The 24,413-nt window shown below is 53.3% G+C and overlaps 1 protein-coding gene across 4 annotated transcripts; it reads left to right on the forward strand.

The window, feature by feature from the left end:
* The first annotated feature begins 1,639 nt into the window (after positions 1–1,639).
* CNNM3 (cyclin and CBS domain divalent metal cation transport mediator 3) lies at positions 1,640–23,314 on the forward strand. 4 transcript variants are annotated; one of them, XM_082671936.1, is made up of 9 exons: positions 1,640–2,997; positions 16,354–16,497; positions 17,491–17,640; positions 17,937–18,106; positions 18,310–18,406; positions 18,766–18,899; positions 19,251–19,389; positions 22,690–22,729; positions 23,136–23,209. In XM_082671936.1, the coding sequence occupies exons 1-8, from the start codon at positions 1,653–1,655 to the stop codon at positions 22,695–22,697; spliced, it is 2,187 nt and encodes a 728-aa protein (XP_082528062.1). In that variant the 5' UTR covers positions 1,640–1,652; the 3' UTR covers positions 22,698–22,729; positions 23,136–23,209. The 4 variants fall into 4 exon arrangements, with proteins under 4 accessions (XP_082528062.1, XP_082528060.1, XP_082528059.1 ...); XM_082671934.1 differs by lacking the exon at positions 22,690–22,729 and having other exon boundaries at positions 19,251–19,398; positions 23,136–23,314; XM_082671933.1 differs by lacking the exon at positions 22,690–22,729 and having other exon boundaries at positions 23,136–23,314.
* Positions 23,315–24,413: the final 1,099 nt, after the last annotated feature.

Below are 24,413 nucleotides of genomic sequence, written 5' to 3' on the forward strand. Positions count from 1 at the left end.
GGTCTCACAGTTTGACTCACTATTTGTGTTTTCCAAGCGTGATCCAACTGTTTTTCTACTCAAAGGTTTCCCTCCTCCCAAATAAGTTACAGGTTGTTTTCCAAGGGAGCTCGAGACCAGGGGAAAAGTAACTTATCAAAGGTCAGAGCTCTGTCTAGATATACTGAGTGTTCTCCCCATCTTACCTCTGGAACTGGTCTTTGCTAGTTAACTTTTCAGGCACATGACTCATTTCAAGCCTGTTGTCCATTCTATCTCAGTGTCAGCATTTTATCTGGACTTGGAGACAGAAGTGTGAACCAAAGGGGTTGAGTCTACTATTATTTTTTTTTTTTCAAAAGAGGCATGCCAGCCCAGTGGAAAGGCTCAGTAGTCATTATTGCTTCTGCTGGCGGCTTATTCTGGAACTTTTCACACACTATTTCTGCCGGTCACTCGCCACGGGCTTATTCATTCTTGCACATTACCTTCCACACAAACGTATTTTACTTAATTGCAGCCACAGTGCCTAAACTGTTGTTTAAAGTGTTTTCATGACACAGCACATGAATTTCTATAGAATCCTTGTAAAGACCATTTTAAATGACATGTACATGAACAGCCTTATGAAAGTCTATGTATGTTAGGAGATTTGAAAATACATAAAAATGTAAAGAAAATATTAAAAAAACCCATTTCATCTGGACTCCTATAGAGAAGTCGTGTTAGCAGGTTGTCTATTTCCTTCCAACCAGGTGAAGTTCACAGATAATAGGTTGAAGAACATTCCACACTGTCAAGGACCACACAGTCTTTGGGAGGATTCTCTTGAATAGTTCTTGTTGGTCTTTAGGAATTATTTTCCCAAGGATGATCTCCTAATGTGGCTGGGATGGCGAACAGGATATTAGGCCGGTCGCGTTGAAACCCAACATCCGTGTCTGAGTCGTGCTTCACTTTTCTCCGGTAAAATATATTCATAACATGTAGTAGCTGTGAGGATCCAATGAGGTAGTGATTTCGTGCGTGTACGTATTCACCATCGTTCTCCCTGGCAGGAATGCAAGTTCCTTTAAGACAGGGGCTGTGTGTCACGTCCCAGACCTATAGCAGAATCGGGTGCGATCAAGAAACACTTCCAATAAACCTTGGTTTCCGATGCCCAGTCACCGGTTTTTTCAGCCCTTCTCGCCCTTTAGGTCAGTGGTTCAGGGGGTCCCTTTCTGAGAAAACGGCCCATCTCCGTTGGCTGAATTCTCTGCCTGCAATTTCAGGAGCGCCGCTCCGCTCTGCGACCCGAGTCCCGAGCCAGGGACTTCCCAAAGCACGGGCCCGGCCTCCCGGTGAGCGGCGACTGCCGGTGAGAAGCAGACGCCCGCGGAGGGGGGCCAGTTCGCCGCTCCGCGCCCTCCGGACGCCAGCCAGCCCCAGCCCCAGCCCCAGCCGCAGCCCCGGGAGTCGCGGCCGAGCCCCGCGGGGCCGAGAGCCCCACGCCCCCGACCCGCCCCGGGATCGCGCCGCTGCTTGTTTACTCCCCGGCGCAGCCTAGTCCGACCCTGGGGCCCGCCCCCGCCCGCCGCCTATTGGCGGAAGAGGCGCCAGGGCTGGCGACGATTGGCCCGGGGGAGGCGGAGGGGTAGGCTGCGCGGGAGGCCGAGAGGGGGCAGCAGGCGATGGCGGCGGCGGCGGCGGCGGGTCGGCTAGGCTGGTTGCTCGCCGCGCTCTGCCTGGGCAACGCCGCCGGGGAGGCGGCGTCGGGCCCGCGAGTGCTGGGTGTCTGTCTGGAGGAGGACGGAGCGGCGGGCGCGGGGTGGGCGCGCGGAGGGGCGATGCGGGCCGCTCCGGAGGCCACCTTCCGCCTGCGCCTTTTCGGCTCGGGCTTCGCCAACAGCTCCTGGTCCTGGGTGGCCCCTGAGGGGGCGGGTTGCCCCGAGGGCGGGCCGGCCGCGGCGTCCGACGAGGCGGCGGCCCCCACGGGCGAGTGGCGTGCGCTGCTGCGCCTGCGCGCTGAGGCTGTGCGCCCGCACTCGGCGCTGCTGGCGGTGCGCGGGGAGCCGAGCGGCGAGGCGGCCGCCCCCACGGGCGAGTGGCGCGCGCTGCTGCGCCTGCGCGCCGAGGCCGTGCGCCCGCATTCGGCGCTGCTGGCCGTGCGTGTGGAGCCGGGCGGCGGGGCAGCCGAGGAGGCGGCGCCGCCCTGGGCTCTGGGCCTGGGGGCGGCGGGGCTGCTGGCGCTGGCGGCGCTGGCGCGGGGCCTGCAGCTGAGCGCGCTGGCGCTGGCGCCAGCCGAGGTGCAGGTGCTGCGCGAGAGCGGCTCGGAGGCGGAGCGTGCGGCGGCGCGGCGCCTGGAGCCCGCGCGGCGCTGGGCCGGCTGCGCCCTGGGCGCGCTGCTGCTGCTGGCCAGCCTGGCGCAGGCGGCGCTGGCGGTACTACTGTACCGCGCGGCCGGCCAGCGCGCCGTGCCTGCAGTGCTCGGCAGCGCGGGGCTCGTGTTCCTGGTGGGCGAGGTGGTGCCGGCTGCCGTGAGCGGGCGCTGGACGTTGGCGCTGGCGCCGCGCGCACTGATCCTCAGCCGCCTGGCAGTGCTGCTCACCTTGCCTGTGGCGCTGCCCGTGGGCCAGCTGCTGGAGCTGGCGGCGCGGCCAGGGCGGCTGCGCGAGCGCGTGCTGGAACTGGCGCGCGGCGGCAGCGACCCCTACAGCGATCTCAGCAAGGGCGTGCTGCCCTGCCGGACCGTGGAGGACGTGCTCACGCCCCTCGAGGACTGCTTCATGCTGGACGCCAGCACCGTGCTGGACTTCGGCGTCCTGGCCAGCATCATGCAGAGCGGCCACACGCGCATCCCCGTGTACGAGGACGAGCGTTCTAACATCGTGGACATGCTCTACCTCAAGGACTTGGCTTTCGTGGACCCCGAAGACTGCACGCCGCTCAGCACAATCACCCGCTTCTACAGCCACCCACTCCACTTCGTCTTCAACGACACCAAGCTGGACGCCGTCCTGGAGGAGTTCAAACGAGGTAACGGCCGGGGAATCGCGGAGGGGACTCGCATGTCAGCGCCCTACAGAAGGAGTGGGGGTTTAGGGAAGCTTGTGGGGAAGGGTCCCACCCTCGTGGAGAGCAGGGAAGCCTCTAAGGTCCCTTTTAATGAAGAGGATGGCTTTGCAGCTCCGAATGACCCTTCGAAATATCATTTAAAGGCTGTGGCTCTGAAACTGACAGTGCTATAGACAGAAAAGTCCCCTTCTCCTGGCAGGCCCCCAGTTTGGGGAGGTATGTCTACTTGGCTCTAACTCTCCAGCTCTTTACCAGGTCATTTCTGTGGCCTTTGGCTTTGTAGCAGGTCCAAACTCTTGGATAGAAACGGAAAGAACATAGAAGAGTATAGTCTTCAGGTACCTGGACGCTGCTGTCTGCACACGTATAATATAAAAGTATCTGGTCCTGTGATGTTTCTAGGGCATCATTGTTAAGGTCACTGATGGGCTGGTACCTTCCTGATTGGTAAAAGGAAGGGAAAAGGAATGATTGGTAAATGTTTTTCTACAGGTGTGGAAGAAACTTCCACTGTAATTTCACCAGAAGCAACTTGATGGATACCAATTAGTCTCCCATTACTTTTTTTTTTTTTAAACCCCGAGTAATGTCTCAAGTTCTCTCTTAACTCCATATTTTCACCCTCTCCTTTCACCCTGGTAAAAACTGAGACTCTCGCATTGTGAAGGTTTGGATTCCCCTGCAGTCTCCCTCTCCGTTGTTGGGCATGGGTGTCCTCCCCAGAGGACACTTGGCCACTAGCCAGGCTTTTCACACCTGAACTGCAGGATGGGCTTGGGGACACCTCAGGACTCTGGATGAGCTTCACCCTAAAGACTGAATAATTGCGGCGGAGAACTGAGCAGCTCCCCCTCATCTTCCTGGCAGCTGTGAAGTCTCCAGGCCCCTGTGAGTCCCTTGACTGTCAGGGCAGGGAGGCCAAGCTCTGCAGTAGTGACCATGTTACTCCTGCATTAGCACTGCTGTATGGAGGCCACTAGTGGGCGCTCTCGCGCACCACCTCCTGCTGAAGGGTGTTGAAGTTAGGCAGTAACTGTTATTACTGTATCTGGGGATCTCGGTGGGAGACTTTGATGGGCAGCCCTGGCTGCTTTGCTAGAGAATCTCTGATAAGCTCCTGGCTGTTTCTTCAGAGAGTAGCCACGCAGCCCTTCACTGGGGAGAGGAGCCTGGGTCGGGGGCCAGGCAGCACCCCCCAGTAGCAAGTACTCTGTCTCCGAGTAGTACTGTAGTCTCTGAGGCAGTGGGGATTCTCGTGGCCTGGTGGCCAGCCGTGCAGGCCCTGGAGTCAGCAGGGGAGGGTACCATCCTGCCCCTGCCGCCTTCCAGCTTGAGGCCCTGGGGAGGCCGGGCTTGACCACCAGGGCGGTGACTGAGCGGAGCGTGGCACCATCCGAGTGGTTTGCACAGATCACTGACTGGTGTGGAGACCACAGTTGGGGGGTCCCAGTGGTTGGGGGGTCCAGTGAGAGGTGGTGGTAACCTGAACGGGGGTGCACAGCGGGCCTGGAGAGGAGTAACCCAAGAGGGCATTTGAAGGTGGGCTTAGGAGGATTTTGTGGCTAGCCCAGGGACTGGGGGGCAAGAAGAGGAGCTGAGGATGAATGTGCATTTTGGCTTGGTGGTGGCCTTGACCTTCCCTGAGGCAGAGCACACGCAGGGAAGAGAGGGCTTGGGGGCGGTGGCGGGTGGCAGGCAGACGAGTTCGTTCTGGACACGGGAATTTGTGGCTCTGCAGTGGCCCGAGAGGCAGGCTCCTAGGATTAGTTGATGTGCAGTGAGATGCAAGTGAAAGCCCCAAGCAGGAGGGAAGGATCTGGACGTCTGTGTTGAAGTGGTCCTAGGAAGCGGCGCCTAAAGAGGGGCACAGCAGGGAAGGGGTGGAGGGCAGAGAGGAGGGGCTGCGGAGGAGAGCCAGACCCGGGAACGCCCTGGAAACTAAGGGAAGGAGAGTGATCAGGAGAGAGGCTGGCGTCATGTCCTTTGGATCCAGCAACCAGGATACCCTTGACCTTTGCAGAGCAGTTGTGGGGCCATGGAGTGGGGTGCTGGGGATTGAAGCACGACAGCCCAAGGAGACGGGCCTTCCGGGAGGTATGGCTGCAGAGCGTAAGCCAGGGGGCAGTGGCTGGGAGAGGCTGGGCGGGCAGGAGGCCTTCTGCTCTTTGGTTTTAAGATGGGGGATCTTAAGATGGGGGAGTCGAGTGGGTTTAGGTCGAAGTGTTGGTAGGAAGTTGCTGGTAGGGAGGGAAGGCCAGTGCAGGCTGCTTCTGTTCTGGGGTGGTGGCCTTGGGGCGGCTCTGGAGAGCCTCCTTCTAGAAGGCGGTGCGGGAGGGGTGCAGTCTGGAGGTTGAATGGGGGGCTCTTCAGTCCCCTCGGCCTCCTGCCTCCTGTGGAGAGTGAGGGCCATTCTCAGGGCAAGATGGCCATGTCTTTCCTGTGACATCCTGGGCTTTCTCTGCTCTCGTGCAGTGCAGTCCTTTGGCAGATCGCTTTACGTTTCCTCACTAAAGTCCTCGTTAGTCTAACACTCTTCATCGTTCCTCTGCTCATGAACAAAGGGCGTATCGCAGCCTCCCTGGTGCGTGCGGTTTTAGGAACCGATCCCCTTCCTGTCTCTCTGCCGAGTGTATGAGACGGTGGTCCCTCTGAATTCCCGACGCTGGAGGCCCTGGCATCTTGGCAGTTACTGCCATTCTGGGCCCTGTTTCTTTCTCTCCTTCAGAGCACAGTTTTGGAACTGTATAGTCTGGGAGAGGCACCTTCCCCGGTGAGGTGCCCCTCAGTCACTGTGCAGACTTGAGGTGACAGCTGATTGTTTTGTGCAGGCATTGCCAGGGGGAGCGCGTACTTTGGAGGTGTAGTAGGTAGCATGTATTTTCTTTAAAGCTATTAACCCCTGCCTTCTTTGTCAACCCCCAGTGACAACCCCCAGTGACCTCAAGGACATTCAGCCAAAGGAGGGATTAGGATGGGTGCGCTTTTCGGAGTCTGCTTTAAACCCTGAGTTGTGGTTCATTGCCTTTCAGAAGCCAAAGGATTGCCCCAACTCTGAAGAGTCAGACCTGCTCAGACATCTGTGAGGGATGGTCACATAGTACTTTTCTCACAGGATACGTTCAGACAGTTTTTTTAAAAAACGCTAAAGAGGGAAGGCAGAGGAATTTCATCGCCAACTGCATTTTTAGGAATGTCCTAGAAAATAGGCATTATGGAAGGGTCCTCTAGCATCCCTGTCGTTTGTGAGCGTTCTCGAGCCTGCTAACTAAAATCAGAACTCTAGAGCTTTTCAGAGCTTCCTGGTCGACGTCGGCAGGTGTGCCATCATCTCCCCCTGGCCTGCGGCTCTGTAGAGCTTTCGCGGGGAGAGCCGACGGCACCTGTCTTGGGGCCTGTGTCCGTGTTTGCAGTCAGTCAGCCAGGGGGCCCCATATCTTCAGGGCGTTTTATCCTGTCAGATGAGAAGCTTGAATCCCTCCAGCTTCCCGTTCTCTGTGTGCCCCTCACTCCTTTCTGGTTGCCTCCTGGACCCCTCAGACATCCTGCCTTAAGGTTAGATCCCGTGGCCACTGTTGGGGGACCTTGCGAGGGCTCTTCTTTCTTCTATTCATTATTGAATCATCTCATCACTGAGAACCTTGCGCCCATTTTATAGAAGTTTTGAAAGCAAGGTAGAACTTAGTCATTCCTGTAGGGAACCTGCCAAAGGGACTGGCTTTGTGGAAGAAGGGGGCTGAAGTGGGTCCTCTGCTCCCAGATGGCCATCTAGAACCTGGGCTTTGGCTCCCGAAATCCCAGAAGACCGTTGACCCACATTGTGTGTTGAGCCTCAGCCTTCCTGATGTGGCCTAACAGATTTGTATCCCGTGGCAGAGCTGTTGGGGCCCTCGTAGCAGTGCTGCCTGCCTGCCGGTGTGAGCCATTCCAGCCCAAACACCAAGGGGTGGGAAGCGTCTGGAAATGCCACGTTCCTCATTCAGTGCCTCTGTCTCAGCAGGAATGGGCAGACAGTTCCCCAGGGACCCCTAGCCCCTTCCTCCTGGGAAGCGGGGAAGGAACTTAATGTGGGCATTTCCGCCTTTAATTTTTGTTCCAGGATGGTAGAGCCCCTAAAGAGGGCTGCTGGCTTCTCTTCAGTGGGGCCCTGAACTTGGCACCATGCCTATCTCCCAGAGGGGAGGGGGCTCCTAAGATTCAGTCTTTTGTTCTCCTCAGTGAAAGTCACTTGAGTGGGGTGGGGGTGGGGTGTTAGGAGAGTGGACTCAGAGCCAGCTGCCTGGGTTCCAGCTTGGCAGGGTCACTGAACCTCTTTTGGCCTCAGTTTTCTCTGTGAACTGTAAAATGAAAATAATAATATGTGCCTTATAGAGTTGCCAGAGGGTTTGGTAAGTTAATAAATGAATAAAGCATTTGGTGGCTGGCACGCAGTAAGCAAGCCCTAAGTATAGGCATGCCTTGGAGATATTGTGGGTTCAGTTCCAGACCACCACAGTAAAGCAAGTCATACAAGTGTTTTGGTTTCTCAGTGTATATAAAAGTTATGTTTTACGTGTAGGGTAAGATTGTTTATTTGAGATTTTTCTTGTTTCTTGAGGTGAGATTGAATTGCTATGAACTTCCCTCTTAGGACTGCTTTTGCTGTGTCCCATGGGTTTTGGGTGGTCGTGCTTTTGCTGTCATTTGTGTCTATGTATTTTTTTATTTCTTTGATTTTTTCAGTGATCTCTTGGTTATTTAGTAGCGCACTGTTTAGCCTCCACGTATTTGTGTTTTTACAGTTTTTTTTCCTGTAATTGATTTACAATCTCAGAGCGTTGTGGTCAGAAAAGATGCTTGATACGATTTCAGTTTTCTTAAATTTTCCAAGGCTTGATTTGTGACCCAAGATGTGATCTATCCTGGAGAATGTTCCATGTGCACTTGAGAAGAAAGTGTATTCTGCCACTTTTCGGTGGAATGTTCTATAAATGTCAATTAAATCTATCTGGTCTATTGTGTCATTTAAAGCTTATGTTTCCATATTTATTTTCTGTTTGGACGATCTGTCCATTGGTGTAAGTGGGGTGTTAAAGTCCCCTACTATTATTGTGTTACTGTCGATTTCTCCTTTCATGGTTGTTAGCATTTGCCTTATGTATTGAGGTGCTCCTATGTTGGGTGCAAAAACATTTATAATTGTTATATCTTCTTCTTGGATTGATCATTATGTAGTGTCCTTATTTGTCTCTTGTAACAGTCTTTATTTTAAAGTCTATTTTATCAGACATGAGTGTTGCTACTCCAGCTTTCTTATGATTTCCATTTCCATGGAATATCTTTCTCCATCCCTTCACTTTCAGTCTGTATGTGTCCCTAGGTCTGAAGTGGGTCTCTTGTAGACAGCATATATATGGGTCTTGTTTTTGTATCCATTCAGCCAGTCTTTGTCTTGTTTGGGGCATTTAATCCATTTACATTTAAGGTTATTATCGATATGTATGTTCCTATTACCATTTTCTTAATTGTTTTGGGTCTGTTTTTGTGGGTCTTTTTCTTCTCTTGTGTTTCCCGCTTAGAGAAGTTCCTGTAGCATTTGTTGTAAAGCTGGTTTGGTGGTGCTGAATTCTCTTAGCTTTTGTTTGTCTGAAAAGCTTTTGAATTCTCCATCAAATCTGAATGAGATCCTTGCTGGGTAGAGTAATCTTGGTTGTAGGTTTTTCTCTTTCATCACTTTAAGTATATCCTGCCACTCCCTTCTGGCCTGCAGAGTTTCCACTGAAAAATCAGCTGATAACCTTATGGGGACTCCTTTGTATGTTATTTTTTGTTTTTCCCTTGCTGCTTTTAATATTTTCTCTTTGAATTTAATTTTTGTTAGCTTGATTAATATGTGTCTTGGGGTGTTTTTCCTAGGGTTTATTCTGTATGGGACTCTCTGTGCTTCCTGGACTTGGGTGACTATTTCCTTTCCCATGTTAGGGAAGTTTTCCACTATAATCTCTTCAAATATTTTCTCAGACCCTTTCTTTTTCTCTTCTTCTTCTGGGACCCCTGTAATTCGAATGTTGGTGTGTTTAGTGTTGTCCCAGAGGTCTCTGAGACTGTCTTCAATTCTTTTCATTCTTTATTCTGCTCCTTGGCATTTATTTCCACCATTCTGTCTTTACTCACTTATTCATTCTTCTGCCTCCGTTATTCTGTTATTGATTCCTTATAGTGTATGTTTCATTTCAGTTATTGTGTTGTTCATCTCTGTTTGTTCTTTAGTTCTTCTAGATTTTTGTTAAACATTTCTTGTATTTTCTCAATCCGTGCTTCCATTCTATTTCCGAGATTCTGGATCATCTTTACTATCGTTACTCTGAATTCTTTTCCAGGTAGATTGCCTGTTTCCTCTTCATTTATTTGGTCTTGTAGGTTTTCCCTTGCTCCTTCATCTGTGACATTTTTTGCCGTCTCTCTTTTTTTAATGACTGGGATTGTGTTCCTGTTTTACTGGTTTGGCCTGAGGCTTCCAACACTGGAGTTTGTAGGCTGTTGGGTAGAGCTGGGTCTTGGTGCTGAACTCTGTGAGACCTCACTCTGATGAATGAGATGCTCTGTTAGTCCGATGGTTCGGACTTCGGAGCTCCCACCGCCGGAGCTTCCGCCCGACCCTGGGCTTGCGAATCAAGATCCCGCAAGCAGTGTGTGGTGGCAAAAATAAAAAATAAAAAACAATAACAAAGTAAAAAATAAAATTAGACTAGGAAACTAACAGATAACATAGTTAGATATGTTAGAAATAAAAATATAGATGAGTCAACAACGGGAAGGTACATCAGTACCACAATAGTAAAAAGAGGTGGAGGGAAAAGAAAAAAAAAAAGGTGGTGGGGGAAGGCCTTGGCTGTGGAGGGCGGGGCCTAAGCAAGGGCGAGGTTTGGGTGGTGGGCGGGGCCTATGCTCAGGACCCACAGGGCTGGAAAAGGCCCTGGGGGCTGTGGGGGGTGGGGCTTAGGCTCAAGGAACAGAAGGAGCCCAGGCGGCCCCACACCCCTGGCCTCAGAGGGCAGGGGATCTCACCTGGGAGCCCAGCAGGCTTCCTGGGCTCAGGTGGGTGGGGAAAACACCCTTCTCTCCTCTCCTGCTCCTCCTGGAGGGCCCCTCCTGCCTGCCTCTCCTGATCCCCACCTGGCCTCCCTCCTGTGCCCACAAGGACCCACGCAGCCTGGAGGGGCCTTGGAAGGCGGGGCATTGGTCTGGGAGCTCAGCAGGCTCCTTGTGCCTGAGTGGGCGGGGCAGTTGCCCTCCGGTCCTCTCCTGCTCCTCCGGCAGGACCCCTCCCGCCTGCCTCTCCTGATCTCCCTGTTCTCCCTCCTGTGCCCCCAGGACCCTCACAGCCTGGATGGGGCTTTGGAGGGCAGAACCAGCTTGGGAGCTCAGCAGGCTCCCCGGCCCAAGTGGGCCATGCGATTGCCCTCCACTGCTCTCCTGCTCTTCCTGGAGAGTCCCTCCCACCTGCCTCTCCTGATCTCCTGGCCTCAGGGGCGCTGATCTTGTCTGGCCTCCACTTCTCCTCCCCCCTTGTTCCTGCTGTGTCCTACCAGTTCACTCTGGGGTTCCTCCCGTCTCCTTGGGGGTCAGAGTCCCCCACAAGCAGACGGCAGGCGCCCTAGTTGTGGGGAGATGCTAACTCCGCGTCTGAAATAGAAACGAAGGAAACAATAGCAAAGATCAATAAAACTAAAAGCTGGTTCTTTGAGAAGATAAACAAAATTGATATACCCTTAGTCAGACTCATTAAGAAAAAAAGGGAGAGGACTCAGATCAATAAAATTAGAAATGAAAAAGGAAAAATCACACAACCAACACTGCAGAAATACAAAGGATTATAAGAGACTATTACAAACAACTATATGCCAATAAAATGGACAGCCACGAAGAAATGGACAAATTCCTGGAAAGGTACAATTTTCCAAGACTGAACCAGGAAGAATTAGAAAATATATAAACAGACCAATCACAAGTAATGAAATTGAAACTGTAATTAAAAATCTTACAGCAAACAAAAGTCCAGGACCAAATGGCTTCACAGGTGAATTCTATCAAACATCTAGAGAAGAGTTAACACCCATCCTTCTCAAACTCTTCCAAAAAATTGCAGAGGGAGAAACACTCCCAAATTCATTCTACGAAGCCACCATCACCCTGATATCAAAACCAGAAAAAGATATCATAGGGCTTCCCTGGTGGCGCAGTGGTTGAGAGTCCGCCTGCCGATGCAGGGGACACGGGTTCGTGCCCTGGTCCGGGAAGATCCCACATGCCGCGGAGCGGCTGGGCCCGTGAGCCATGGCCGCTGAGCCTGCGCGTCCGGAGCCTGTGCTCTGCAGCGGGAGAGGCCACAACAGTGAGAGGCCCGCGTACCGCAAAAATAAATAAATAAATAAGAAAGTAAGCAAGTAAGCAAGCAGGTTTGATCCCTGGTTGGGGAACTAAGATCCCACATGCTGTGCAGCGTGGTCCCGCAGAAAATCAAACTAAAAAACCTTTATGGCTAAAAAATGTTAACCACCATCTGAGCCTTCAGCGAGTTATAAACTTTGATGGTGGAGAGTCTTGCCTCCGTGTTGGTGGTTGCTGGCTCATCAGGGTGGTGGCTGCTGATTGGGGTCGCCGTGGCAGTTTCTTAAGGTGACAGTGAAGCTTGCTCTATCAGTTGGCTCTTCCGTGCACCAGCGATGTCTCTGAAGCACCCAGCGCTGTTTGATAGCATTTTATCCACAGTAGAACTTCTTCCAAAATTGGAGTCAGTCCTGTCAAACCCTGCCAACCCCACAACCCCTTATCAGTTAAGTTCATATGATGTTCTAAATCCTTTGTTGCCATTTCAACGGTCTTTGCAACATCTTTACCAAGAGTAGTTCCCATCTCAAGAAACCACTTTCTTTGCTCATCCATGAGAAGCAACTCCTCGTCCATTAAAGTTTTATCCTGAGATGGCAGCAATTCAGTCACACCTTCAGGCTCCACTTCTCATTCTAGTTCCCTTGCTCGTCCTACCACATCTGCAGTTACTTTCCTTCATGAAGTCTTGAACCCCTCAAAGTCATCCATGAGGGTTGGAATCAACTTCTTCCAAACTCCCATCAGTGTTGATATTTTGATCTCTTTTCATAAATCATGAATGTTCTTAATGGCATCTAGAATGGTGAATCCTTTCCAGAAGGTTTTCAATTGAGTTTGCCCACATCCATCAGGGGAATCTATCTATGGCAGGTGTAGCCTTATGTAATGTAGTTCTTAATAAGACTTGAAAGTTGAAATTACTCCTTGATCCATGGGCTGCAGTATGATGTTTTGTTAGCAGTCATGAAAATAACATTAGTCTCCTTATACAGCTCCATCAGAGCTCTTGGGTGACCAGGTGCATTGCTGATGAGCAGTACTACTTGAAAAGGAATCTTTTTTCTGAGCATTGGCTCTCAACAGTGGGCTTAAAATATTCAGTAAACCAATGTGTTGTCATCCTTTATTGTTCAGTTTATAGAGCACAGGCAGAGTAGATTTAGCGTAATTCTCAACGGCCCTAGGATTTTTGGAATGGTAAGTGAGCATTGGCTTCAACTTAAAATCACCTGCTAACTGCATTAGCCCATAAAAAGAGGGTCAGCGTGTCCTTTGAAGCTTTAAAACCAGGCCTTGACTTTTCCTCTCTGGCTGTCAAAGTCCTAGATGGCATCTTCTTCTAATATAAGGTGGTTTTGTCCACGTCGAACATCTGTTGTGTCGTGTAACTACGTTCGTTAATGATCTTAACTAGATCTTCTGGGTAACTTGCTGCAGCTTCTACCTCAGCACTTGCTGCTTCGCCTTACTCTCATGTTATGGAGACGGCTTTCCTTAAACCTCGTGAACCGATCTCTGGTAGCTTCTTTTCATCTGCAGCTCCCTCACCTCTCTTAGCCTTGATAGAATTGAGAGGTGGGGCTTTGCACTGGGTTAGGTTTTTGGGTAAGGGAACGTTGTAGCTGGTTTGATCTTCTATCCAGACCACTCAGACTTTCTCCATATCAGCAAGAAGGCTGTTTGGCTTTCTTACCATTCACATGTTCGCTGGAGTAGCACATTTATTTGCTTGTTTGTATATTTTTATTTTTTGGAGCAGCTCTTATTTATTTAAAAAATTTTTTAAATTATTTATTATTTATTTATTTTTGGCTGCATTGGGTCTTTGTTGCTGCGCACGGGCTTTCTCTAGTTGTGGTGAGCGGTGGCTACTCTTCTTTGCGGTGCGCAGGCTTCTCATTGCGGTGGCTTCTCTTGTTGCGGAACATGGGCTCTAGGTGTGCGGGCTTCAGTAATTGTGGCACGTGGGCTCAGTAGTTGTGGCGCACGGGCTTAGTTGCTCCACAGCATGTGGGATCTTCCTGGACCAGGGCTCTGAACCCGTGTCCCCTGCATTGGCAGGTGGATTCTTAACCACTGCACCACCAGGGAAGCCCTGGAGTAGCTCTTTTAATTTCCTTCCAGAACTGTCCCTTTGCATTCACGACTTGGCCGTTTGGTGCACGAGGCCTAATTTTCAGCCTGTCTCAGCTTTCGACATGCCTTCCTTGCTAAGCTTAATCATTTCTAGCTTTTGTTTTAAAATGAGAGGCCTGTGATTATTCCTTTCACTTGAACACTTAGAGCCTATTGTAGGGTTATTAATTGGCCTAAATTGCAGTATTGTGTCTCAGGGAACAGGGAGAGAGGAGAGGAGAGGGAGAGAGACAGGGAATGACCGGTTGGTGGAGCAGTCAGAACACACACAGTATCTATCAAGTTCCCCGTCTTATGTGGGTGCAGTTGGTGGCGCTCCCCCAAAACAATTACCATAGTAACATCACAGATCGCCTTAACAGATATAATAATAATGGAGTTTGAAAATCTGGAAGAATTACCGAAATGTGACACACAGAGTGAGCAGATGCTGTCTGAAAAATGGTGCCGACAGACTTGCTTGACGAAGGGTTGCCACACACCTTCAGTTTGTTGGGGAAAAAAAAAAAAAAAGCAGTATCTGCGAAGCACATTGAAATGACGTAGGCCTGTACTGCATTTCTTCAGTTCTCAGTTGCACGTTGTTTTTGTATTTTAACATCTCTGTAACCAGGATGTCTCATGATTGATGACATCTTGGATTTGATGACATGCAGTAAATGTGATCTTTTTATCCTTTTACAGCCTCCTTCCTTTCTTGATCATCTGGTTAGTGGTCTAATAATAATAGCTTTTGCTTGACTCTTGACATTTTCATTCCCTCCAACTTTGGAGCAGAGGTCTTCCTATACCTCATTACTGGGGGCGGGGCAGGGGGCACGGATGCTGAAAGAATGAGGCAGAGGCATGCCAGCTGCTTCCAAAGCATGCGCTTCTAAACCCAATCACTACATTGTCATTGAACCCAAGGTATGTAAAGTAGGATTCACACAAAGAGGTGAGCTTGACTTTTTGCTTTACCAAAGGATTCTTGAAGCAAGCACCCCTTTACATGCAGGTCCAGGCCGGCTTTTACCCTATGCTTTATTCACTAGTAATAAAAAGGGGCAGCAACCTAAATGTCCATCAACAGATGAATGGTTAAATAAGATGTGGTACATATGCAAGTGAATACTACTCAGCCACGAAAAAGAATAAAGTGATGTCATTTGCAGCAACATGGATGAACCTAGAGAATATTATACTTAATGAAGTAAGTCAGACAGAAAGACAAATATTATATATCACTTTTATGTGGAATCTAAAAAATAATACAAATTATATAAAACATAAACAGACCTAGAAAACAAACTTACGGTTACCAAAGGAGGGGGGAGCGATAAATTAGGAGTGTGGGATTAACATATACAAACTACTATACATAAAATAGATAAGCAACAAGGATTTACTGTATAGCACAGGGAACTATATTCAAAATCTTGTAATAACTATAATGGAAAATAATCTGAAAAAATATAACTGAAACACTTTGCTGTACACAGTGTGAACTAACAATATTGTAAATCAGCTGTACTTCAGTGAAAAAAAATACTGTTAAAAAGGGGTGGGGGCATGCTTGAGATGAGTTTGCTCTCAGTGCCATATCCTAGACCTGCACAGTCCAGTCTAGTCGCCACTACCCACAAGTGGCTGCTGAGTTCTTGAACGGTAACCAGTCTGAATTGAGATGTGCAGTGAGTGCCAAACACACACCAGATAGCAAAGACCTAGTACCCAAAAAAGGAAAAATATCTATTCATATGTTTATATTGACTGCATGTTGAAATGATATTTTGCTTATATTGAGTTGATCATAAAATACTATTAATTTCATTTCTGTCTCTTTAATTTTTTTAATGTAGCTACTCAAAAGTTTTAAATTACCTGTATGGCTTGCATTCTGTTTCTTTTTGTTTTTTTAAATGGTTTTTTTGACGTGAACCATTTTTAAAGTCTTTATTGAATTTGTTACAATATTGCTTATGTTTTATGTTTTGGTTTTCTGGCCCTGAGGCATGCGGGATCTTAGCTCTCCGACCAGGGATCGAACCCGCACCCCCTGCATTGGAAGGCGAAGTCTTAACTACTGGACCGCCAGGGAAGTCCCACATTCTGTGGCTTTTGGACAAGCATAAAGCTTTATGGAGAAAAAGCACTTACTTGAAACAGTATATTCTTGAAGTTTCCCTAACATTCCCCAGCACTCTGAGGCTGGGCTTTTCTCAAGCTTACATTTTCTCGTAAAACAAGCAGTTAGCTCACCTGAGGAGGATGCAGAGGAGGAAGGAGAAGAGTTGCAGCTTCCTGCTCTTCCTCCCGCACAGTTTGGGCTCTAACTGGCCGATTATCACCATCTTCATCCCCTGGGTGACTTCCATGCACCTCGGCTTCTGGAAATACAGGGCAGCCTTCAGAATTGGGAACGCTCCCTTTGGAGACTCAGGCGGGGTGGCCCCTCTCAGCTTCCGCATTCAGACTGTCCCCGGGGAGCCAGCGTCTTTGGTGTCGGCGCCCTGTGTCCACGGTCCGGTTGCGGCTGTTTACGGTGTCTGTTCTGGTCGGGATGCATCCTTGTCTAAACCACGTTTACGGCGTGGAGTCGCACAGACCCAGGGTGACTCCAGCTCCGCCGCTGCCTGGGGGGACTTGGGCAGGTGGACATGGGGTCCAAGGCTTACTCCTCACGGGCACCTAGGAAGAGTCTCTCCTGGTGCCTGGCCTGTTGTGGGAACATAGACATCAGCCTCTGTCCTTGTGGTGGACCAGTCACATGGGACTAAGGAAAACAGGAGGCCCCCTAGCAAGCTGTAACGCAGGTGTCCCTCCCCGCAGGGAAGTCCCACCTGGCCATCGTGCAGAAGGTGAACAACGAGGGCGAAGGTGACCCCTTCTACGAGGTGCTGGGCCTGGTCACCCTGGAGGACGTCATCGAGGAGATCATCAAGTCCGAGATCCTGGACGAGTCCGAAGACTACCGTGAGTCGTGGCCCCGGCGCTTTTCTGGCTCAGCTGGTCTTTCGAGCTTACAGAGACGTGTGTATCAGAGGATGGCAGGTCTCCGTGTTGTCAGAAGCGGGGCTGGATCTCGGGTCAGAGCCGTCATGTACCCAGGCCCCGTCTCCTCACCCCTGCGTAGGCCGGGATTGCCCCTTGCAGGAGGGAGGGCTCACACGTGTGCCTGGACGCAGAGCCACGGGGGTGTGTCCCATGGGTGGCTTTGCAGTCCCAGGGCTTGCCCGGAGCTCTGCCTTTAACGGGCTTTTTCCCAGTCTTTATCTTCCTTGGTCCGTTTGCGTTCTCTTTTTCTGTTGTATAGAAGTGTCTTCTCAGAGAAGCCCATTCTTTACTGCTGAGAGGTTCTTCCCCAAACAGATGATCGTGGGGCCTGTGATTGTGTTTTAGAAGTGCCTGACTCTTGGGATGGCAGCTGCGGTCTGCAGGGCAGACACAGAGCCCATGCTTGACGGCGGGCCTCACATGGGCCCCCTGGGACACTGAGCTGCCCGCCCTGTGATCTTGGAAGTGAATCTCTGCCCACGTGTCTGTCCCCCAAATGCAGCATTTTGGTTTGGCATCTCAGACTGCCGTAGGCACGGGGTCTGCGGGTTAGCGCCTGTTTGGCACCAGTAATCCTCAAACGTGTGCTTTCTAGCGAGGGGCCTGTTGTTTTACATAAGCTGTCTGCCATCATATCGGCATTATCTTCTCCCAGCTCCGAGGAGGGAGCAGGCCTCTCTGCTACTTCTCGGGACATCGCTGGAATGCAAGCTGCCGCCCCTCCGACCAGGCACCAGATCACTGCCTGGGTGGAGTGGCCGCCAGGTGCTGTCAAGACAGCAGTGCCCTGATGCTGTCCCCCCACAGGAGCCCCGAGGCCTTGGGGGGAGGGAGAGGCAACGTGCCCCTTGGTCCAGTCATGTTGATGGAGGGCTGCTGGAGCCTAAGCAGGCCCTCTTCTCCCCGCCCCAGGAGACACCGTGGTGAAGAAGAAGCCTGTGTCTCTGAGCGCCCCTCTCAGGCAGAAAGAGGAATTCTCCCTGTTCAAGGTGTCTGACGATGACTATAAAGTGAAAATCTCGCCTCAGCTGCTTTTGGCCACCCAGCGCTTCCTTTCCCGAGGTGAGGGTGAGGGTGGGCCTCGTCCCTGCTCACCGGCCAGTGGAGCAGGAGACCCCCTCCCCCAATTCCCAGTAAGCAGGAGGGTGTCCAGGAGAACTTTGGCGACTCTCTCTGCCGCCCTGTCATTAGCTCGGGTCACTTGAAGGCGGCTCCTCTGTGGGTGGCGGAGAGCCGCGGCCGGGTGGGTGTTGTGGGAGGCTGGGGGAGCCGAGGCATGCAGCGGGAGGCGGGCGGGTACACGGGCTGCGCTGGGCCCGGTGGACACTGTCCCCGCACCTGTTTCCCCTGTGGGGCAGAGGTGGATGTATTCAGCCCGCTGCGAATCTCCGAGAAGGTCCTGCTGCACCTGCTGAAGCATCCCAGCGTCAACCAGGAAGTGAGGTTTGACGAGAGCGACCGCCTGGCCGCCCACCACTACCTGTACCAGCGCAGCCAGCCGGTGGACTATTTCATCCTCATCCTGCAGGTACCTGCGAGCCCGGCCTGGAGCCCGCCGCTTGCTTAGGAAGTGGGGAGGGTCTGAGAAGAGGAAGGAAGATCCAGATGCACCCGCCCTGGATAAGTGGGGTCGGTGCTCTCTCCTTGTGCTCTTTGCTGGCAGGAAGGATAACCTGTCCACCTCTTTCTTTCCCTGTCCCTCTCTCCTCCCCCTCTTCCCCGACCTCCCAGGGCAGGGTTGAGGTGGAGATCGGGAAAGAGGGCTTGAAGTTCGAGAATGGGGCCTTCACCTACTATGGAGTGTCCGCCCTGACGGCGCCGTCCTCGGGTAAGCTGCAGCCGTCCCAGAGCTGGAGGCAGGGGTCGGCGGCGGGATGGGCGTTGTCGAGGCTCTCCAGTGCCCCGCGTCCGGCCTGTCCTTCCTGCAGATCCCGTGCCTCCTGCAAGGCAGTCTGCCTTGGGGCGTGCTGGCCCTTCTCGTCTGCGGGCTGCATGGGGGTGGGGCAGCATTTCTTCGGGGCTCATCTTTGTTGCTCTCCCCACCCCTGCACAACTTTTCCCAGGAGGAGCATGTTTGCCATCCTTTTCAGAGCCCCTGGCTGTATTCCCTCACCAGGGTGACTTGTGGGGTGGATCTCAGAGGCTGGGTGGGGCTGGCCTGCTCCGTCACCCACTGTCCTCTCATAGTTCACCAGTCCCCGGTGTCCTCGCTCCAGTCCATCCGCCACGACCCGCTGCCCGAGCCCGCCGAAGGCACCCGCTTGTCTGCATACTGTCCTGACTACACCGTGAGGGCCCTCTCTGACCTGCAGCTCATCAAGGTGACCGTCTGGGCTGCTCACTGGTGCTGGCTTTTAACCAGCTTTGCGTCCCCGAGGGCTAGACCAGCTGGTCACACATTTGAATGGATTAAGAATAAATTCTGATTGAGTCTATCTGAGACTTCCCAGAGCAAGACCTTGTACTTGCTGTGAAGGGTGGATGGCCTGGCCCCTCTGTCTGCTGGTGGCCTAAGCGCCCAGCTTCCTTGGAGATGTTAACAACGCTTCCGCCCCGCACCCCCCCACCCCCCACCCCTGGTTTGGGGGCTTGAGGGCAGGAGGGAGGGGTGTGGCCCCTCACCTCCCCATCTCCGTCCAGCTGCACGAGTTGCAACGCTTCCTGTGCCCCAGGTCACGCGGCTGCAGTACCTCAATGCACTCCTGGCCACCCGAGCCCAGGCCGTGCCGCAGTCCCCTGAGAACGCGGACCTCCAGGCCGTCCCAGGCAGCCAGACCCGGCTCCTTGGTGACAAGACAGCCGCAGCCACAGGTGAGCCCCGTGCGGCTGCATCCTGCGGCGTTGACCCCAGGGCGAGCGTGCCCTTTGCCGTCCTGGCTGCACACACAGACCTGCTCTCTCTGCCCTCGCCCTGCCCTACATTTGTTCTTTTTCCCTTTTGTCTCCCCGTTCTTTTCTCTCTCCCTTCTTGTGTTTTTTTTTTTTTTTTAGAAGATGTTGGGGGTAGGAGTTTAATAATTTACCATATATTTATTTTTGCTGTGTTGGGTCTTCGTTTCTGTGCGAGGGCTTTCTCTAGTTGTGGCAAGTGGGGGCCACTCTTCATCGCAGTGCGCGGGCCTCTCACTATCGCGGCCTCTCTTGTTGCGGAGCACAGGCTCCAGACGCGCAGGCTCAGTAGTTGTGGCTCACGGGCCTAGTTGCTCCGCAGCATGTGGGATCCTCCCAGACCAGGGCTCGAACCCGTGTCCCCCGCATTAGCAGGCAGATTCTCAACCACTGCGCCACCAGGGAAGCCCCCTTGTGTTTTTAATAACTCGTCACCGCTGAGCTATACGTCAGCTGATATTCTGAGTAGGAGCACGTAAGTCAGCATTTTCTCTCCAGGGCCTGTAGGGTGGGTTGATTTAATTAGAGAATACAGTTGACCCTTGAACAACAGCAGGTTAGGGGCGCCAACCCTCTGCGCAGTCAAAAATCTGTGTATAACGTGGTCGGTCCTCTGTGTTTGTGGTTCTACGTCCGCAGATTCAACCAGCTACAGCCTGTGTGGTGCCGGAGTATTTACTATTGAAAAGTAATCCGCATATAAGTGGACTCACGCAGTTCAAACCTGAGTTGTTCAAGGGTTAACCGTAGTTGCTAAGTGGGAGTATGATCACGTTAAGGCGCTGTATTGGGTCATTTGGGGTTAGGGTTAGGTCACCTAGAAAGTGAAGATTTGGGTCACCAGTGGGCCTGGCTCTGAAGGTAGGTGGCTGGTGGACACCATCCCCAAAACCCAGAAGAGCACCTCCTGTGGCGTTCGGTCCCATCCAGGCATTCCACTGGGAGCAGGAAGAAACAGACTTTGCAGAGTGGGATGGGAAACCCCACCCTTAGAGTGTAAGGAGGGAAAATAAAAAAGGAGCCTGTGAAGGGTGGGCTTTGGGTGGGAGTGGTAAAACACATCAGGGAACTTTCTTGTCCTTGTTATTCAAGAAGGTACTTTTATGCTGACCGAGCTCCTAGGTTGGGGTCTGAGGTCCTCCGGGGCTTGGCGGGGCTTGGGAGAGGCCGTGGAAGGAACTGCAGGGGCCTGACTGCCTGTGCTCCATCCCCCTTACCCTGCAGTGGGGACGCCGAGCTCTTAACTGAACACTTCCCATGCCAAGCACTGTGCTAAGGGCTCTCCTCGTCCTGACTCATCTAAGCAAACTTCCCTGAAGTTTTGAGAGGTGGTAGTTGTCACGCCCATCTTACAGGTGAAGTCGGAGGCCGGGAGAGACGGGCACTCTGGCTTCGATGCACCTTGGTTACCGGACCCACGTTTGAGAAGGGAAACGTGTTTTTATAATGGAAAGGTGCTTCCTGAGCTGCGTCGGTGGCTCCACTCCTGCGGGCCCCATCTGCGGTGCTGGTGAAGGACCCTGGGGGCTTGAGTTGGGTCCTGGATCCGGGCCTGGTCGCGGTCCTTTTGGAATGAACGGACCCTTCGTTCGCCTCTTAAGGCGGAGCCCGCGCCTCTGTTTACCCGCTGTGACGGTCTTTTATTTTGCGAGGCACCCCTCACACAGAGGTTCGCACCATCAGGTTCGCACTATCAGGTTAGACTCGGGTCTCGAAGGCCAGGACGTTTTTGTGTTTCAAAGTGTGAGCCTTTTGGCTTGGGTTTCCTCCATCTGCTACTCTGACTGCACAGGTTGTGTATAAGGTACAAACTTAAATCTAAGAATCCTGGTTTTTCCTTTCGTTTCATCTTTTATCACATACCCAGAGGTTTTTTAATCCTTTTGTGGCTTCAGTGGCTCGTGAGGCAGTCCTCTGAATCGTTTTTAGTGGCTCATGGGTCATTTCCTCTTTGTAACGGATTACCAAGCAGCCCCTGTTCTGTAGTCGTGATGTTGGTGATTTGCCCCCAAGTGTGCGGCCTGACATTGGCCCTGGGCGGCCCTCAGGGTCTTGCACTTTATCTCTGTTAACCTGTTGCTTCGCTGCCCCGGGAGCTCAGTGTTGCTACACGTGTTGGACGTGTCCCCGAGGCGCTGCTGAAACGATGCAGGTCAGAGCCATCCTCTGGGTGACTGGCTCCAGCTTCCTCAGCAGAGAAGTGTCTGAAATGCTTGGAAAGCACGATGATCTTGAGCTGCCTTCAGCCGGGTCGGCAAATGGCGTGAGGGCCAAATCTGCCTGTTCTCGGAACGTTTTACTGGAGGTGCCCATCTGCTGAGGGATTGTACTCGGCTGCAGGTGGAGTTGCCTCGTTGCCCCCGAGGCCTGCAAAGCCTAAGAAGACTGGCCCTTTACAGAAACACCTTCCGGAACCCTGGTCCGCCGCTTCACATTCGGAAAACCCCCTCCACATCGATCAGTCCCAGAGCGGGATTCCCAGGGAGAGTCCGAGCTTGACACCGGGCCTCCTGGGCCGCTCCCGCCCCCGCGGCCCCGACTCTGCGGTGCTGCCCAAGCTGCCCGAGCGGAGCGGTTCTGCCGGAGCAGCGCCATAGCTGGTCTTCTCTCCCTCCCCCCTCCCTCTCCCCCTCCCCCTCCCCCTCCCCTCTCCCCTCCCCCTCCCCCTCCCCTCTCCCCTCCCCCTCCCCCTCCCCCTCCCCTCCCCCTCCCCCTCCCCTCTCCCCTCCCCCCTCCCCTCCCCCTCCCCCTCCCCTCTCCCCTCCCCCTCCCCTCTCCCCTCCCTCCCCCTCCCCTCCCCCTCCCTCCCCCTCCCCTCCCCCTCCCTCCCCCTCCCCTCCCCTCCCCTCCCTCCCCCTCCCCCTCCCCCTCCCCCTCCCCTCCCCTCCCCTCCCCCTCCCCCTCCCCTCCCCCTCCCCCCTCCCCTCCCCCTCCCCTCCCTCTCCCCCTCCCCTCCCCCTCCCCTCCCCCTCCCCTCCCCTCCCCTCCCCTCCCCCCTCCCCTCCCCTCCCCTCCCCCCTCCCCCTCCCCTCCCCCCTCCCCCTCCCTCTCCCCCTCCCTCTCCTCTCTCTAGCTTTCCCAGTAGGCCTTTCCCTCTTTGGCACATTTGGAAACTGCAGTTGATAATTGACTGTGGACTAGTGAGCATTTTTTGTTTTAAGACAACACGCAAGGTAAATGTCTTGCCTTTTACTTTACCTTCTCTTTGCTTTCCTTTGCCAGCCTGTTAGCTGCTGGGGGCCGTGCAGACCTCTCCCCCCAGGTGAGGGGCACTGCTTCCTGTCCCTTGTTGCTACTTCTCATTTTTCTGGAGGGCAGGAGGGACCATGAAATGCCTGCTCAGCCTTGGAAACAAAAGCTCCCTTCCAGCGCCTGCTGTGTTGTCTGGGCAGCCGCCTCCTGCCTGGCCTTATGGCCTCGGCCCCCCACCGGCAGAAGCCCTGCCTGTCAGTGATGGCATCCGTCCCGGCAGTGGTTTTCTCTCACGAGGCTGAGCATTTTCCTAGCTAAACGCTCCCAGCTCTGCCTCGATGTCTCCCGAGAAGGCCTGAGGCTCCTCGGCCCCCCGCCCCCCTGCCCCTTCCCGTCCTAAAGAGGACTGAACACCTGGGGTCAGGGGACCCGCTGCCTGTTCGGGCTCCGATGCCGATTTTCCCTCTTCCCTCTAGGGTCCAGCCACAGCAGACCCGGCCTCCCGGCGGAGGAGAGCCCTGGGCGGAACCCGGGAGTTTAACCGCTTGGCAGGCAGCCCCAGGTCTGGGGAACGGACAATCACGTGGGGAACTGGAGCGAGCCAAGGAACGGCTTCCTGCCAGCCTGTCCGCATCCCCTGCAGGCCACGTTTTAGATGGCCCTCGTGGACGCGGGTCCTGGCTGCCCTCAGAACCAGGGGCTGGTGCCAGGAGCCTCAGCAGGTCCTGCCCCCCTTTAGGAGATGGGGGTCCGCCGGGACCAGCCCTCCAGGCCTGCTTCCGAACGGAATGAAAGGAACAGTGCCACCTCCAGTCGCTGTGCCAGCCTCCCTGTGACAGTGCAGTGTGTTTATACCTCTTCTGGCCAAGCCACCACGTGAGTGCACGGTTACCGCCTCTCTGTGGCCGTGACCTGTTCTCTCTCTGCTTTTAATCTGCCAGCCTCCTGCTGCTGGCAGCACCAGTGCGGGCTGGGGGTTCACATCCGTGGCCTTGGCCACCGTGACCTTTCAGGCTTCCCTTACGATGCCATGCTTCAGAGCACGTGCCCAGCCTGTCCCATGTGCCAAACCTGGAAGCAAGCCTGTCACACCAGCCCCGCTCCCTCCTGTGCAGGTGGCTTTCTCATGCTGGCCCCGCGGGGCTGAGGAACCTCTTCCTCCTGCCACTCCTCAGCCTGCCTGGCTCAGTCGCCACTAACAGTATTGTCGTTTCCTGTGTTTTAAGAAGAGGTCACACGTGGGAGGAAGGGACTGCTCTGCTGCACCTAAGCCTTTGTCGTGGGGTTCCGGGGAGGGCAGCCCGCGGCCCCCCTGGGGGCGCCGTGTGGCTGTCAGGTGCGTGGAGGGTGGCCAGGGCGGCCAGGGCTGGTTGTGAACCAGGTAGAACCCTCTCCGTCCTTTGGAAAAAAGAACATGACATCGGAGTTTTTCTTAGATCTCTGAAACATTTCAAGCTCTTTGCCATTTTCCTTTTCTAGCTCTGGGGTTTTAGAGAAGCGGGAACGAGAAGGTATTTGTCTCGCCTTCTGGTTCACCTAAAGTCACCTTCCACAGTGCTTCAGCTGCGCAGAAACCAGGGCATCACGGGGACCAAGGATGGGGAGGGGGCAGGATTTCTGGAACCTTTCCCAAAGGTATTTGGGTCCTTACCCAGGATCAGTGGGAATGAAGGCCAAAAAACAGTGGCATGCTCACTGAGAGACTTTTCTCAAGGAATTCTCTCCAGGAGCAAACCCAGGTGGGAAGTAGATAC

The sequence above is a fragment of the Grampus griseus genome (assembly GCF_964374135.1).
Source record: "Grampus griseus genome assembly, chromosome: 15".
Lineage (NCBI taxonomy): Eukaryota > Metazoa > Chordata > Mammalia > Artiodactyla > Delphinidae > Grampus > Grampus griseus.

What these genes read in the sequence shown, in the direction of transcription:
- CNNM3 (XM_082671934.1), top strand. Translation starts at nt 1,653, where the DNA reads ATGGCGGCGGCGGCGGCGGCGGGTCGGCTAGGCTGGTTGCTCGCCGCG. An exon ending in CCAGCGCTTCCTTTCCCGAG is followed by an intron (nt 17,641 to 17,936) that starts GTGAGGGTGAGG and finishes CCTGTGGGGCAG; the next exon opens with AGGTGGATGTATTCAGCCCG. An exon ending in CTGACCTGCAGCTCATCAAG is followed by an intron (nt 18,900 to 19,250) that starts GTGACCGTCTGG and finishes CCTGTGCCCCAG; the next exon opens with GTCACGCGGCTGCAGTACCT.